Raw genomic sequence first — 18,235 nt, forward strand, 5'->3', positions numbered from 1 at the left:
TTTGATACTTCTGGCTACTTGACAAAACTTTACTGATATAGTTATATGCAGATTACGTGCATTTTTTATGTGTTTCAGGTGCGGAAATGCACTAAAAACACGTGCATTTTTTTTTACCTGCAGATTTTCACATGTAATGTAAGTCTATGGGAAAAATCCACATCTAAAACTCAGCGTCCCAGCAAGAGAAATTGACATGTTGCAGATATGAAACACATACCCTGAGTAAAAAGAGAGCACACTGGGCATGAGATTTCTATAAATACCATCCACTTTGCTGGACCTTGCGTTTTTGATGCAGCAAAAATGTGCACCAAAAACTCATCATGGGCACACAACCTTAAGGCTTTTTAACACATCTTGATATTTCTGGAAAGAACAGTGTCAGAGATCTGTGTACATGAGTTTAATATGTGTGGCAACCGTGTGCCGCATCTGTAATACACTTACCGGCACCTGGGAATCAGTGCATTCATTAGCCGTCGCTTGTGCTATAAATAAATTTTAAAAAATGACATGGGGTTCCCCTGTATTTTTGATAACCAGCCAGGCAAAATGGACAGCTGCGGGCTGCAACACTCAGCTGTTGGCTTTAGCAGGGTGGTTATCAAGAATAGAGGAGTCCCCATGTAGTGTTTTTTTTAATAATTCAAATAAATAGTAAAAAAAAAAAGTCCCCCCCCAACCCCATTTTTTTTTTTTTTTTTTTTTTTTTTTTTTTTTTTTTACAACCAGCCAAGCTAAAGCAGACAGCTGGGTGCTGGCATTTTCAGGCTGGTAAGGGGCAATGGATATTGGTCCCCCAGCCTATAAATAGCAGCCCGTAGCCGCCCTAGAAAAGGCACATCTATTAGATGCGCTAATTCTGGCACTTTCCCAGGCTTTTCCCACTTGCCCTTTGGCAGTGGCAAGTGGGGATCATATTTGGGGGATGATGTCACCTATGTATTGTCTGGTGACATCAAGCCCATGGCTTAGTAATGCAGAGACGTCTAGAAGACACCTATCCATTACTAATCCTATAGTTGTATTGTAAATAAAGTCCTAATAAAGTCCTTCATTTGAAATAAAATCAGAACGCACTTTTCCTTTTTTATTTAAAATATAGCAAATACTGTTATGAAACCATCATCTCCTGCAATAAAACAAAAATGACAAACAGCCATATCCCTCACCTGTCCGTCGTTCTGTTCCATATCGTAATCCAAGTCTGGGGATAAACTATTTTCTACCTGGACAGTGCCAAGATAAGACCATGCAGGCTGAGAATCACTGAGGAAGGAGCTCACGGTGAACTTGCTGAATTTTTCTCACGGTGCTAAGGTCATTGGAATTCAGCCCGGCTGTGAACGCTGCCTCAGTGACCCGCGTTAACCTCGGTGATGTCTCCGCTTTTCACTGATGCGCTGTGCGCACAGTAGCTCATTCCTCAGTGGTTATCAGCCAGAACTGTCGCATCTTGGCACCATCCAGGTTGAAAACTGCTCATCCCCAGACATAGATTACAGTGGTGACATCAACCCCACTTGTCACTGCCATAGGGGAAGTAGGAAGAGCCAGGCAAAGAGCCAGAAGTGGCACATCTAATACATGCGCTTTTTCTGGGCGCTTGCGGACGACTATTTTTAGGTTGGGGGTGCCAATATCCATGGCCCCTTACCAGCCTGAGAATACCATCCCCCAGCTGTCTGCTTTAGCTTGGCTGGTTGTCAAAAATGAGGGGGACTCCACACTGTTTTTTTAAATGATTTATTTAAATAATAAAAAAAATGACAGGCTCTATTCTCAATAACTAGCCTTGCTAAAGCTGGCAGCTTAGGATTGCAGCCAGCAGCTGTCAGTTTTGCCTGGCTGGTTATCAAAAATTCAGAGAAATCCCACGTAATGTTCTTATCTATTTATAGCGCATGCCGCGGCTGATAAATATTCTCATCAGCCGCCACCTGCTCAGCTGGTAACAGTGAGAATACAACTCAACATTCTCCCCTGCTAGTGCTGATCACAGAGGTCTTCAGCAGCCAATGTCATCCGTGTGTCATCAGGGTGCACATGTGCGAGATGTTTTGCAGCCCATTCTGCTGTCTAAAAATGGGCATGTTGGCGTGTTTTGCCCACGGCCGTAATTGAATGTGTAAGCTTCTCCGGTACCTTTGAAAACTGTCCCCACATGGACAAGGAATACTGATGTGTGAAAGAGGCCTTAAAGACAGAAAGCTGGTTTAAAAGGTTGCAGTTAATCCACATAAATTGTGAAATTGCCTTTTTCTTTTGCTAGGGGCCCAGGTGCACTGAAGAGCCATGTGCCTCTTTGTCAGGCTAGTCTAGATGATAGGGCGGGATGGAGTGTAAGGCATCGGATTTATTAAGAGACGCACCCTTTTTAATGAATCGGGCAAAGGCGTGAACTGGCATGCCTAGAGTAAGATTTTGTGGTGTAAGGTTTGTCATGAATTTGATGAGTGAGGGGTCGCCTTGGCCAAGCCTCCCTCATTTTGTCGGGAGTTGGGTGAAAAATGGTATGAACACGCCAAGTCTGAAAATTTCCTGTAAAAATCATCCCTAAAATAGACATATGAAAGTGACATATTTTTTCAAAGATAATGAAATACTGAGTTTATCTGACCAGTGTGACATTTCATTAAATTTTTAAGTTCTCTTATGTTTTCCTTGTGGCATTTCTGTCTTCTCGTACAGTGTGCTAACGCACTGAGTCCCATCTACAAAAACTATTGCAAGGCATGAAAACGAGATGTTTGCACTTTTGCAACCATTTAATTCCTTCAATGCTCCAAATACAGATAATAAAAAATCAGCATAAAATTTGTAAACTGTTTTGAAGATGCTGCTAGTATGTATTTGTCTCCATGGCGACAGACTACAAAAAAACCCTATGTGTAGTCCCATTCCATTTCCTACCCTGCTAACTGGCAAATGTCCTATTAGGGGAAGAAATCTGTGTTCAACTGTTCATGTGCACTATAGTGTGTGTGTTTTCTTCCACTTTTTGTCAGAAAACCTCAATTGTCTTTCCATTTATGTTGCATTTCAGAATGAGAAGACTCTGGGGCGATCAGTCAGCCGGTCCAGTAACATTTCCAAGGTAACGTCACTATTTTCTCTATTAATGTGTATGTTCATGTGAGTATTACCATGGTGTCACTATCTCATCACGTATAGTAAATCAATGACTGTGAAGCTCTATAAAATCTCAGTATCGGTATTCTCAAATATTGAAATATCATCCTATATTTGGGTGCAAAAAATGCATTCTTTTTAAGGCTATGTGCACACACTGCGGATTTTTATCTGCTGAACCGCAGGTAAGATGGCCTGCGGTTTTGCCCTGCGGTTTGCCACCTGGACAATGGAATAGGTGGCGAACCGCAGCAGAATCCGCAGAAACAATTGACATGTCAATTGTTTTTTGCGGATTCAAAACCGCAGCTTTTCCGCAGTTAAAAATCCGCAGCATGTGCACAGCAGATTGTAAATCCCATAGGATAACATGCTACTGTACACTGTCTGCAGAACTGCTGCAGTTCTGCTGCGGCCAGAACCGCAGCGTGTGCACATAGCCTAAAGCTTAGGATCTTTTCAGCTTATTGATTTTCTTCCTCCACTTTTTTGAGTGGTAGGAAGACACATTTGACCTTTGCACTTGACTCTTCAGTTATTCTGAATTTACAGCTCTGATCATCACAAGTTGCTAGCTTAAAGAGACTGTCCACTACTTTAGCATTGATGACCTATACTTAGGATATCTGATCAGAGGGGGTCCAACACCCATCCCGATCAGCTGTTACAGGTGTCAGCGGCCTCCGCTGGCTGGAAGTACTCACTTGCAGAGCTGGCCGTATTCTGGTAGTCGCCACCGCAGGGTACTGAACATCCACTTCCTATTGCTTTGAATAGGATGCTGATATGTAGTACCAAGCGTTGGCCAGTATCAGACGACAGCCAGCTCCACAAGTGAGTACTTCTTGCAGACTCCAATAACAGCTGATTGGCGGGGTGCCGGGTGTCGGACCCCGACCGATCAGACGATGGTGACCTATCCTAAGGATAGGTCATCAATGCTAAAGTAGCTGACAACCTTTCTAAGGATAAGACTTGCCAAATGAAGGAGCTTGTCTTTAAAATGGTACACACTTACATTCAGGAGTATATTAGTAAAGACATACATATTGTTTAAATCTGGGTTTGGGGCAAAATATATATTTTTTTACATTTTTTGTAATATTTTTTTCCCCCTGTATCACAACCTTTATTAAAAATTCAAAATCTTGCAGTTTTCACACTGGACGCTGGGGTTGCTTTAGACTTGAACTTCCTTTCTCAGGAAATGCACTTGTATATTGGCAGTAATGAACAGACTCTATCTTTTGTGTTGAAGCATCGAAGGTGCCAAAGTCAATGTGATGGGAGTGCGAGCAATGAAGTTACCTATTGTGATTTGGGGATGCTGTCTTATCCGCTCCATACAGAAGTGTTACCTGTCATTGTAATCCTGACTTTGCTAATAAGGAGCTTCCTGAAAGGACTAAGTACGAGTCTAAAGAATTATAAAAAAAAAAAAGAAAAAGCCTCGGTGGCCAGTATGAAAATTGCAAGATTGCAAATTTAGTTTTTTAATAAAGATCGTATCAAGACAAAAAAAGTTGTGTTTTTTTTTTGTTTGTTTTTTTTTTTTTAAATTAACAAACTTAAAAAAAATTAATTTATACTATTGGTAATTTTTATATCAACACAAAAATCTGTCAGCAGAATTTCATCCCACAAACTATTTATATGTGCATGTAGCCCTTTCAAAGACAAGTTCAGCAATAAATTTACATGGCCAGACTGGTCGTCCTTTAATGAGAAATTAGCATTTGATTTGATATGTAAATTAGGTTGAATAGCTTTCTGAAGCATCTGTCACTCCAGCTCTATTCCCCGCCCAGCGCTGCCTCATCCTGCTTGACTGATGGCTTCTTTGCCTGAAATCACACAGCATACAGGCTGTCTGTCAAGGAGGAGGTCGTTGCGCTGGGTGGGGAATAGAGCTGGAGTGACAGAGGTTTTACATCTGCAAATAATTCTTCACCCTCATTTGTACAGCAATTGAAACGCTGATTTTCCAGCAATAGATGAATAGACTGGCCATGTAAAGGTATTGCTGGACTTCTCCTGGAAAGATCCATATGCACATATAAATAGTTTGGGGGTGAAATCCTGCTGATCGACTTTTAAGTATTGTGTTTTGCAATCTTCTACTCAGTGGAGTGTGCAGATATCCATCTGAAGCACAACGCTTTTGACAAAGTTCTGTGATCAAATTTCTACTTTGTCCCCTGGCAGTCACTGATTGTTCCTTGTCTATTCCATTTTAGTTGCACTTTACCCAACCAAATTTGCCTTGGGTATCTTGTACAAGTATGTCAGTCATATGTCTGGGAATGATGCTGAAAGCTCTTAAATTGAAGACTTTAGTTGAATGTACTGTACAGTTTCCACATTTATTCCTGTATAGTGGTGAGGGATAATTTTTACATCAAGAATGAATATTCCAATAAATTAACAAAAGCGAGACTTTTTGGAATAAAGATTGCCGAAATGTCATTTAGGTGCGAAAGGACACTCCTTCTGATCATAAAGTGTCAGTGGTCATGTTGGCTACAGTATGTAAATTCTACCATTCTCCATCCCCCTGACTTCGCGGCACTCCTGATTGAGTGACAGTTGAGGCCAGTTGCATTGTCTTACTGTTAGCCCAAGTTGTGATCTCCGATGCTACTATATAAGCTAGTGTTGGTTCTGTAGCATCGGAAGCTCCGTTAACTGTGTGCTCCAACAATCCCGACCAGCCACCTTGCAGTGCTTACAACCTCAGCTGGAAAGAGCTTGTAAATACTGTGCGTGTTTGGACACTGCTATCAGACTGTTGTGATGGCCCCACTCCTTGGCAATAAGCTGTATTAAGCAAAAAAGAGAAATGCAAGAATAGATGAATGGAGGATGCTAAAAATTGGCAAGTAAATTGCATACTTGCTGGATTTCTCACTGTCTACCATTTTTTTTCTGTTTGTTTAAATATGAGCATAACCCTTTGAAAGCCTGCGTTGTTGACCAGTGGCAGAGACATTGGTGCAATACTCACACCTGTCGAGCGGTTAGCATGCCAGGAGGTTGTCCTGTGTGTTTTTTTTTTTTTCTTCAGTGTCTTTAATGTGTAAAGCAGGACTATAATCTATGTAAAACTATTAGTTCACTTTTGTAGCCACTCCAGTTGTTCACCTCAAAATTAGAAAAATTATGATGTGGAAATTAGCTATGAAAGTAGCACATCAAAGACCCTTGACAATGTACAGTGCCCCTCACTTATTCTTCAGAATCCTTTCTACATTGCACAGGTCCTACAGCTGCATAGTACAAATTCTGACTATCCCCACAGATCTCGCAGTATTGCGCTGTATGTTTCACCTAATATATTGTCGTGCACTGTAAAAACTTAAAGCCAGTTCACAATTTTTTTTTTTATATACATACAGTAAATTCAGAATGCATAATTGTAATACTTGGGTCTTTGTTAATCTTTTTGGTGCACTTTTTTCTATTTTTATTCCTGTAAAATAGCTGCCAAGTCCTCTGACTACGCTTTGTGCACTTTGTAGTCAGACACGCCCCCTGCGCTTGGTTGGTCTATTCATGAGCAAGGGGAGTGTCACAAAGTCAAGTGTGCATAGAGTAGTCTTAGAAACAGGTGGCTATTTTATAGAAATAGAGGAGACTGGGAAGAGATTGAATTGTTCCAGAATATTAACAATGAGGACACCCGGTAATTTATCCATTGCATTTGGCATTGATTTTTAAAATGTTTATTTGTACTTGGAGCATCGCTTTAAATCCTCTATAGCTTAATTGCAAAATAAAGTGGGGAATAAATTTTAATATATGCAAATTAATGGATGTAATGACAAAACCAGTAGATCGTTTCCACTGCGGAAAATGTAAATTTAAGCCATTGGACTGATGTATAGCCCTGTCTTCTATTTGGAAAGTAAAGGTGAGTCAGGATATAGGAAGCCCTAAAATTAGATAACTGGGATGTTGTTGCAAAATTTTGCTGCAGTAATAGCAAACAAAATGAAGGTCTTGCACACACAAGCATTATTCAAATTGATGTCTCCTCAGTTTCACTTTGACAGGAGAATCTACTCACGGCATAACTTTGCTTTCTAGCAAGAAATAGTGGCGCATTGCTGGAGAATGATGGGTTTGGAGTGGAGAGGTGTCTCTTCCATATCATTTTTTTTTTTTTGATGAGCTGAATCCTTGATTTGTCTCTTATTTTTGGATAAATAACTGTAGTTTTATAAAAGTGGGTTGTATTTCCCACCCCAAAACTTCTCCTGGTTCCCTTAATGCTTCTTCAGGATCATGACTTCATTACTCACTCATTTCATGTTATACCCACTGACCGATATAAATAAATGCTATCATACTTCATAACATCCAGCAGAGCAGTATCTCTGAATCCATTCAAGAAAGTCTTAAATCATAACAACTTTTAAGTATTTTTGCCTGGAGTGATTCTGGTTTTGCTAAGAAATTGATGGCTTGTCTCTTTGATATCCCATCCATTAGTGATCAGTCTGATTCTGACTTGGAAGACCACCATGATCTCTAAACTAAAGGGGCTGCACATATAGGAGTCGCCTCAACTTACAAAGCTGAATTCCCCTTCAAGGGTGGATTCTCACACTTTGTATCTCACTTTTGTTTGTCTTTAACTGTGCTTTTTTTTAGGTCAAGAATGCGACAGACATATTTTGGTTTAAAATCTATAGTGAAATATAAAAGGGAAAAAAAAAGAAACACTACATAAAAGGGATTTCTGCTCGCAGCACTTTAGGGGTCATCAATTTTTTTTTTTTTTTTTTTTAAATAAGGAGGAATTAGGAAGAAATAAGGAGGAAAACTTTTGTTAATTTTTTTTTTAATCTGCACATGTAAATTGGATGCTGCAGCTACCAAGACATGTTTACAGCAGGCCAGGTTCAGACGGTCATACTAAAACTCAGCCAGGCATTTTCGCAGATTGCATACGTGACTGGCTCCGTGTGCTCGGCAGCTGTGCTGGAGCTGCTTGCTATGGACATGCACTGATCTAGTCCGTAAAACGAACCAAAGTAGTGCATGCTGAATTTTTCTTTCCTCATGCATATTGTTGGTTTGTGTTGAAAATTGCCCATTTTCAATGGCACATTGGGCACAATTGTGGTGTGTGCTCCCTGTGACATACCCTCCCCTTTGCATCTACCTCATTGTCCTCTACCCATACAGGTCCTCTGTGCAGCACATTCACTCTGTGCTGTTGCCATGCATAATGGTTGCTCTTATGTCTTTGGTCCTGCTTGTTATGTAGTGCAGACTGTTGTCATACAGAAACAAAAAAAACTGACCAGTACCTCCGACCTAAATAAAGCAAGTGTGAACAGGTGCAACATTACGCTAAGTAACTTTATCTTTTATAAATATACAGTATTCTACTAGCTGAAGAGCCTGGCGTTGCCCAAGCATAGTAACTACGGTGCAAGCCTTCCAGGCATATGCCAAACCTCAAAAATAGTCATCAAGATGAAAGCAGCACATCAAGGAAGTTCCAGTTAAAGTGCTATTTATTAGCCCAACTGGCTAGTTGCCCATACACCTATATGGGCAACTAGCCAGATGGGCTAATAAATAGCACTTTAACTGGAACTTCCTTCGTGTGCTTGAGGAATATATATATATATATATATATATATATAGTATATGTGTGTAGAGCCCCGCCCACTCCACATAGCCACCTTCACTATAATATCCCACATCATCCCGTCAGCCAGAGCTACCGGACTACTACCCATAATATCCCACATCATCCCGTCAGCCACAGCCATCCGACTACTACCCCTAATATCTCACATCATCCCGTCAGAGCCACCGGACTACTACCCCTAATATTCCACCTCATCCCGTCAGCCTGGGGTCAGAACCAGAGCGCTGAGTGGAACGGTCCTAACTTCCATACCGGGGATCCCTTTGAGAGATCTGGCATCAGAACCAGAGCGCTGAGTGGATTTGCCCTCACTTCCATACCAGGGATCCCTTTAAGAGGGTAAACCAGAAAGCACAACAAGGAAAAACCCCTAAAATATAGCTTTTAATTCAATATTAAAAGATACCACACACATGTAAAATTACATATAATACCAGGGGGTCCAAAAATAAATATATATGTATTTCCAAGTATGGTTAAATCACAGAAGGGGCAGAAAAACTATAATGCCCTAGAAAGCCCTAATAAGGCCCTTCCTAACCGCGGAGGTTGGCACCCTAGTTGTTGACGACATGGCGCCCCTGCTCAACGTCGGCGTCCCTAGTAACGCCCTAGACCACCCTGCGTATACAATCTCTGTTTCATGTGATGGCCTGTTGAAAACATGTCTCTATCGGAAACCGATTTCAACCAATAGTCTATTGAGATCGGAGAGCCACCATCCTCCTATGAAATGTGGGATTCCTAGGGGGCAGTTTCTAAGGATTCGTAGGAACTGCTCTGACTGGGCTGAATTTGAAGAACAATCTAAAGATCTGTGGGGCAGATTTAGGAATAGAGGTTATCCCACCAGAGCTATTGAACCCACGTATAGACATGCTAGAAAAGTCCATAGAACATCACTCTTAGTCCCCAGAGAAAAGGAGGACCGTAATAATTTCACCAGACTGATGGGTATCTTTGATGACCAGTCTAAAAAAGTTTGTGACATACTTACACGGCATTGGGGGATCTTGAGGGCGGACCAAGGTATATGTGGTTTTATCACTCCTAAACCTTCAATCACATATAGGAAGGGGAGGTCGATTAAGTACCAGGTGGTGAAGAGCCACCTAGAACAATGTAAAAAAAGAGGATACATGGTTGCAGAATAGAGCTGTAGGCACATTTAGATGTGGACATTGCAGCTTTTGTAAATTTGTTCGTCCTTCACAAACATTCTGTATTGGAAATACTAAAAGATCGTATAATATGAAAACATTTGCTAACTGAAAACGACGGGAGTTGTATATCTATGTACCTGTTCTTGCCTCCTTGACTATGTAGGTAAAACGAAACGTGAGCTGAGAGTTCGTATAGGTGAACACCTGGGAGACATCAGACACTGTAGGGACACCCCTCTGGCACGGCATGTCAACTTGGTGCATGGGGGAGATGTCAAACAAATCTCATTTTGTGTTATTGAGAGAGTCCAGCCTGCAATACGACAGGGTGATTGGGATAGAAGGATCCTACAGCGAGAAACACGCTGGATCTTCTGGCTGGAATCACAGAGCCCGAAAGGTTTGAATGAACAATTGAACTTTAGTAGCTATCTATAATTAATGTGGTCCCGTACAGTTCCAACATATCTCTTTAGCTCTTTTTGAGCTTTTCTCCGATTGTGCAATTTGAATTGTTAATGATTTTGTGTATCTTTTCGACACAATTACTTGCTCTATGGTCATTTTAATATTTGGGGCAATTATATATAGGGTTTTGGTTTGGAGTATAGATATTAAGTAGGTTTGCAGCACTTTCTATGCTTATATTTTGGACATAGCATGGGTTAATATGGCGCCCTATTTGCAGGATTGAGTTTTAAACATCATTTACATTACTATCACTGTTTAAGCGGTTTATATGTATGTGCTGCATATAGGATCCAGTATGGATCTATTGAGCGCCATATTGAATGTGTTCTTATAGCCCCTTGGTAGCCATCTAGAGATTTTGGTTGCTAAGGACTTATCACTATGGCACGTGTCATCTATATGCGCCATAGCTGATCGGCGCTTTTTTGGTGATCCTTCTGGTCTCTCCTTTGTGACTGACGTCGCCGAGTGCGATATGCCCCTCCCTTTGATGACACACTTCCACTCTCTGGAGCGCAGATTGCGTTCCATTTGGCATCCATTGTGTGAGACGACGATACCGGAAGTGGGCGTGTCATATCGGCGCTGAATCTTTAAATAATGGCGCCAGACGCGCCTGGAGTTAGCCGCACACTGCGTTTTTTTTTCTCTCGGCCAGGGGTGATGAGACCCCTTTGTTCTGACCCCTGATGAACCCTCAGCTATCCAGAGGGGGAAACGCGTTGGGTTGCGCTGTCATCAATGGCTGATAAGTATACTTTTTGAACACTGTATGTGGCAGACTGTGATATTATACCTTGTAGCACTATGGAGGTTAATGGAGTAACCATATGAGACGGCCTTTATAAGCATTTGCTATGTCCATGTGGAAAGTGTGTGTGTATATATATATATATATATATATATATATATATATATATATATATATATATATATATATATATATATATATAGTCCACTGGGAAATATATGTTGATCTGGACTTAACCTCTTGCTACATAGGGTCATTGGTACCCCTGTCCCTAAAATTCATGATCGGGACATACCCCGATTTTATGTGTGTTATCTGCGTGTGCTTCATTATACAGGCTTGTCCTGTGATTTCATTGAGTGCTTTATTGCCACATCTTTTGCTGTAGACGTTTTTTGAGGCATAATAAATCACTTGTCTGCCTGGTAGCAGCATTTAATATTACTTTGATTACGAGATAAGTGTCGATAAGCTGCCTTAGCTTTCATTTTTCTGATATTACTCTGAGATAAGATGACATTTTTGAGTGCGTGCTTACTACGAGATAAGTTTACAGCACTTTAGCACTTTATATTAGTTTTTTCGGTATTGTGGTGTATGAGTGTGTTTTTGGTTTTTTTGTGTCCCCTTTTTGTATACGCAGGGTGGTCTAGGGCGTTACTAGGGACGCTGACGTTGAGCGGAAGGGCCTTATTAGGGCTTTCTAGGGCATTATAGTTTTTTTGCCCCTTCTGTGATTTAACCATACTTGGAAATACATATATATTTCTTTTTGGACCCCCTGGTATTGTGTAATTTTACATGTGTGTGGTATCTTTTAATATTGAATTAAAAGCTATATTTTAGAGGTTTTTCCTTGTTGCGCTTTCTGGTTTACTATTTTGATTTTGGAACCCCTTAGTCATATTTTTTTTTGAGGTTTTTCATCCCTTTAAGAGGGTCCTGGGGTCAGAACCAGAGCGCTGAGTGGAATTGCCCTAACTTCCATACCAATGATCCCTTTTAAGAGAGACTGGGGTCAGAACCAGAGCGCTGAGTGGATTTTCTCTGACTTGCATACCAATGAACCCTTTAATAGAATCCTGGGGTCAGAATCAGAGCGCTCAGAGATTTTCCCTAACTTCCATACAGTAGATCCCTTTAAGAGAGCCTCGGGTCAGAACCAGAACACTGAGTGGAATTGCCCTAACTTCCATACTGGGAGTCCCTTTAAGAGAGGCCTGGGGTCAGAACCAAAGCGCGGGATGGATTTGCCCTGACTTCCATACCAATGATCCCTTTAATAGAAGCCTGGAGTCAGTACCAAAGCACAGAGTGGATTTGCCCTCACTTCCGTACTGGGGATCCCTTTAAGAGGGGCCTGGGGTCAGAACCAGAGCGCTTATTGGAATTGCCCTAACTACCATACCAATGATCCCTTTAAGAGACCCTGGGGTCAGAACCACAGAGCTGAGTGGAACAGTTCTAACTTCCTTACCGGGGATCCCTTTAAGAGGGAAGATGTGCCCATGGGACTATGAGATGGAGGATGTGTGATGGGGGATATTGGCAGGGAGGGGGAGATTCATTTCTGTCATGTGCTCTCTGCTCCTTTTTGGGGGGCAGACAATGGCTGGGAGCTTATGTTCCCGGGGATGCTAGATTTCTGTTGTCGTGGCGTAGGAAAAATGTTGCTCATATAAACCAATCACAGCTCCGCTTCTTTTATACAGCCTGTCATTTGTCATAGGCAGTGTATTGTCCCATGTATCGGTAGTATTTCATCTGTTTGCCCAGGATCTTTTAATATTATCCATATAACAAATGACATTGATATGTGCAGAAGAATTTTCATATTTTCCAACTCTGCAAAAAAACAAAAGAAAATTGGCTGTGATTGAATTTGTTTACAATATCTTTGTCGCTTTTATTGTAATCCTGTTTTGTGTGTTGTTTCTTTTTATTTCACATGAATTATGGTAATTAAAGTTTTATATATCCAGCTGCTATCAAAAACTTGCCAAGACTCTGAAAACAGAAGAGATATACCTTAGAGAGAGACACGTTCAACCTGCACAGCATTGTTCAAACTTCCAGCAGCACCAGGGGATTATAGTCTGCTGTGGAATACGATACAGAACATTTCTGCATCGTGTAGAGAATTCAATGTCCCAAAATAACCTGTCCTCAATGAGCGATTGGAAAGTAGAGAAAGTTGGTGATGAGTCAAACATTTTAGTTGATGGATCTGTTTGCTTTTCTTGGAGTCTTGCAAAATTCCTGAAACATTGTTTTTGGAAAGTTTTTTAAATTGGTTGGCTCAACTCAACCAACCCTTTTTACAAATCTGCCGGCCCTGCAATCCATGAAATGCCAGGGTCTATAGCATCTGGTGGTGTTTACTGCAGCAGTATTGTATGGACTGACCAGTTCTGTCCTAATTGTGGCTATTAATGCTTACCTGCTTTATTTTCTGGCTTATATAGTATATCCCCAAGCAGGTGACATCCTTCTGTTAAGTCTTAATAGGGCACATGGATAGGAATTCCCTTAAAGGGTATACTGTACTTTCAAGTAACCCTTCAGAATAAGTTATTTTGATCATATTTCTTGTATACTTTTATTTCACCAGTTTTCACCCCTTTGATGGTCTGTTTCTCTAATTTGCAGTTCACGCAAAGCTGGTGGGAGGAGACCAGCTGATATAATGTTTCCAATTTACTGCAAAGCACTGAGACGGATTAGTATTTCACGCTCGCGCCTTGGCTGAAAGGCGCGAGCCGGGGGGTTGTGGCCCCACTGTGCCACAAACCAGACTACCCTGGAAGGGGCGTGACTACGACAGCTACCTCAGTCTTCACTCGAGCCTCTGATGGTGAGGTCAGGCTTGTGCAGTAGATAGCTGTCGGGTGCCACTCCAGGGTGGTGTCTGGCTGTGGCTGCTGATCCCACTCGGGGACAAGTCACTTGGACAGGTGCTATAGACAGGCAGGCAGGTAGACACGACAGGCACGGCTTGGAGACACTGGGCAAGCGGGCACGGCTTGGAGACACTGGGCAAGCGGGCACGGCTTGGAGACACTGGGCAAGCGGGCACGGCTTGGAGACACTGGGCAAGCGGGCACGGCTTGGAGACACTGGGCAAGCGGGCACGGCTTGGAGACACTGGGCAAGCGGGCACGGCTTGGAGACACTGGGCAAGCGGGCACGGCTTGGAGACACTGGGCAAGCGGGCACGGCTTGGAGACACTGGGCAAGCGGGCACGGCTTGGAGACACTGGGCAAGCGGGCACGGCTTGGAGACACTGGGCAAGCGGGCACGGCTTGGAGACACTGGGCAAGCGGGCACGGCTTGGAGACACTGGGCAAGCGGGCACGGCTTGGAGACACTGGGCAAGCGGGCACGGCTTGGAGACACTGGGCAAGCGGGCACGGCTTGGAGACACTGGGCAAGCGGGCACGGCTTGGAGACACTGGGCAAGCGGGCACGGCTTGGAGACACTGGGCAAGCGGGCACGGCTTGGAGACACTGGGCAAGCGGGCACGGCTTGGAGACACTGGGCAAGCGGGCACGGCTTGGAGACACTGGGCAAGCGGGCACGGCTTGGAGACACTGGGCAAGCAGGAGTGGTGTATGAGAGAACAGGTTTGGACCTGTTCACACAGGAGGTGCAGGTAGGCAGAGCGGCTAGGGAGTGTGGAGCAGGCAGAGCGGCTAGGGAGTGTGGAGCAGGCAGAGCGGCTAGGGAGTGTGGAGCAGGCAGAGCGGCTAGGGAGTGCGGAGCAGGCAGAGCGGCTAGGGAGCAGATGCACAAGACAGGGAGGACACAAGGAAAGACACGGCAGAGAAGGAACCACAAACAAGGAGACTGACAGACAGAGGTAAGACTGAGTTCAGACAGAGGCACAGGGACAAAGACACAAGGACCAGGATATTCTGCCTCCTGGCAGGCGGACAGAGTACAGACAAGGTACTGGGAACAAGACTCAAGGGCCAGGATATTCTGCCTCCTGGCAGGCGGACAAGGTACAAAGCGAGACAAAGCGTATTCTTACAGAGAAGGAGATACACAGAACAGGGCCTAGCTTCCTCAGCAGCAAGATACTAACTGAGTTTAGACATTGCACATGCCAAAGGTCAGTGGGTGTGGCGAAACTAAATAGTCAAGGGCTCTAGGTGATTGGTCAGGGACATATTACACAGGTGCACCCTGACTGCATAAGAACCAGAGAGTTCAGGCGCCGCCCCCCTATACACACAGTCAGGAAACATGGAGAGCAGAGGCACAGAGCTGGCAACAGACAGAATTCACAGCATGGCTTGAAGCAGAAAGTAAGTTGGTGTGCGGGGGATGGGAGGCCATGCAGTGATGCCAGCAGGGTTGTTACAGTATTCTTCATTACTTTTTTAGCACAAGGATGGAAGCAGCATGGAGATAATTACAGATCACCACTAACCTGCCTGGATGGGAATCCTGCTCTAGTACAAGACTTCTCAGTGTTTTTTTTTTTTTCCACTTTACTCCTCCCTTTTAGGGCAGTTTTCTCCAACCTTTCTTACCTTGTGTACCACAGTCAGTTCGGAAAGGGAGTTATAAGCCACAAGCAGAAGCCCACCAAATAGTGACATCCAGCTCCTGCATCCCCCACAATGATGACAGAACCCTAGAACCCTCCATTATTGGTATAATAGCAGGTTTACCACATAAATGGCTCCGAGGCAGTATACATGCAGCTAGGGATTTCCATCTTACTCCCATTCGGTATTTTCACATCAAACACTCCTACCACACTATTGCTTCCAGCTTCAAGCACCTCCTCTGACTGGCAGCGTTATCCCATGTCCAGCTTAGCACTTACTTAATTGACCTCTCCATCCCCAAGGCCAGAATAACCGAATCCAAATTTGCTCTTCTATGAAGACCGACTCATAGAAGTCAACATCTGGAGGAGACCTGTTCTTCATAGCGGTTTCCTAGACCGGATGCTAATGTACCAAGTTGACAGTCAAAAACGAAGTATCTTGGTCCCGCGAGCCACAGGTTGGGGATCCCTGCAATAGTGTAACAGGAGGTGTAACTTGACTCCTCACTGTACTTGTTTCAGCAAAACATAGTTGAGCTTTTTTTTTCCCCTGAACTAACGATAAGTTCAAAAGGCAAGGGAAGAAGTGGTGGCTTATAAGTGGGGAAACAAAACCAGATTTCTCTGTTTGTTGAAAGTCCAGTTCCTGTTTAATAGCTATTGTACCTTTTTTCCATTGACACCCTTATGCAATTATTGCCATGGTGAACCAATATAAAGTTATCTGACCAGAACAATGACATGAGAAAAAAAGTCAGATGCAGTAAAACATTTTTCCGTTGTATTGCAGCTCTGCCCAATAAAAATTGGGTTAGGTCTTTGCAATATGCGGTCACTTTCTTAGAAAGGAAACCATGATGGAACAGAAAAAAGTGGCCTATTCTCCTGAAAATCTGCTGTGTCCCTGAGAACGATCGATGATCAGCTATATAGGTGTCCTTATAGCTACCACAAGAGATGCCTTCCAACCTTCCCAAGCTCCTTGATGGTAAATTTACCTGGACATGTAGTAATAAAAAGAACGTTTATCAAGCATAACTGGGCATGTTTTACCATTCATTAATGACAGAAATCAGACTAATCGATTATTAAACCACATTAAAAATGCCGAAGTATCTTAATATTTCCTTCTAACAAAAATTCTGGTTAATTCGAGGAAGGATTTCTTGCTAATTTCTTGCACTGATGCAGGTGCTTCTCACAAAATTAGAATATCGTCAAAAAGTTAATTTATTTCAGTTCTTCAATACAAAAAGTGAAACTCATATATCATATAGAGTCATTACAGAGTGATCTATTTCAAGTGTTTATTTCTGTTAATGTTGATGATTATGGCTTACAGCCAATGAAAACCCAAAAGTCATTATCTCAGTAAATTAGAATATTTTATAACACCAGATTGAAAAATGATTTTAAAATCTGAAATGTTGGCCTACTGAAATGTATGTTCAGTAAATGTACTCAATATTTGGTCGGGGCTCCTTTTGCATCAATTACTGCATCAGTGCGGTGTGGCATGGCAGCGATCAGCACTGCTGAGATGTTATGGAAGCCCAGGTAGCTTTGATAGCAGCCTTCATTTGCATTGTTGTGTCTGGTGTCTCTCATCTTCCTCTTGACAATACCCTATAGATTCTCTATGGGGTTAAGGTCAGGCGAGTTTGCTGGCCAATCAAGTACAGTGATACTAATGAAAGCAATGCTCCAAAAAGACATTATTAACCCATCACCAATGATGTTCATGTAGTGGGCCTCAATAATGTTTACAATAGAGACGACTCTTAAAACAACATATTGAAAAACAGGAGAAACAATGGCGTCCAAAACTATTTAATAAGAATCAATTTTTTATTTCTATCAAAAAAGGGGGCACATAAAGAGAACACGACAATTGTAAAATGTAATGGAGTGAGGCATCCAATAAATAGGTAACCCAGAACCAATGAAAAAAACAGGTCCACTGAGTAACAGTACAGTTCTTTTTCTCCTTGGCCCAGGAAAGACCCTTCTGGCGTTGTCTGTTAGTCATGAGTGGCTTGACACAAGGAATGTGACACTTGTAGCCCATGTCCTGGATACGTCTGTGTGTGATGGCTCTTGAAGCAATGACTCCAGCAGCAGTCCACTCCTTGTGAATCTCCCCCAAATTTTTGAATGGCCTTTTCTTAACAAACCTTTCAAGGCTGTGGTTATCCCGGTGGCTTGTGCACCTTTTCCTACCACACTTTCTCCTTCCACTCACTTTCCATTAATATGCTTGGATACAGCACTCTGAACAGCCAGCTTCTTTAGCAATGACCTTTTGTGGCTTACCCTCCTTGTGGAGTGTGTCAATGACTGACTTCTGGACATCTGTCATGTCAGCAGTCTTCCCCATGATTGTGGAGCCTACTGAAACAGAATAAGGGACCTTTTTAAATGCTTAGGAAGCCTTTGTTTTGTTAATTATAATTTACTGAGATAATGACTTTTAGGTTTTCATTGGCT

The 18,235-nt window shown here is 42.6% G+C and overlaps 1 protein-coding gene across 5 annotated transcripts in view; it reads left to right on the forward strand.

Moving 5' to 3' along the window:
- The window catches only part of MARCHF8 (membrane associated ring-CH-type finger 8), a 366,422-nt gene that overhangs the window by 282,499 nt on the left and 65,688 nt on the right, over positions 1-18,235 (forward strand). For all 5 annotated transcript variants that reach the window (XM_073585849.1, XM_073585847.1, XM_073585846.1 and 2 more), the window contains one exon: positions 3,050-3,100. In XM_073585849.1, coding sequence (XP_073441950.1) covers positions 3,050-3,100 — 51 coding nt within the window. The remainder of the gene's footprint in view (positions 1-3,049; positions 3,101-18,235) is intronic.

Source organism: Dendrobates tinctorius, unplaced genomic scaffold, assembly GCF_039654945.1.
Source record: "Dendrobates tinctorius isolate UK_male_01 unplaced genomic scaffold, ASM3965494v1 ptg000089l, whole genome shotgun sequence".
In the NCBI taxonomy this organism is placed as follows: domain Eukaryota; kingdom Metazoa; phylum Chordata; class Amphibia; order Anura; family Dendrobatidae; genus Dendrobates; species Dendrobates tinctorius.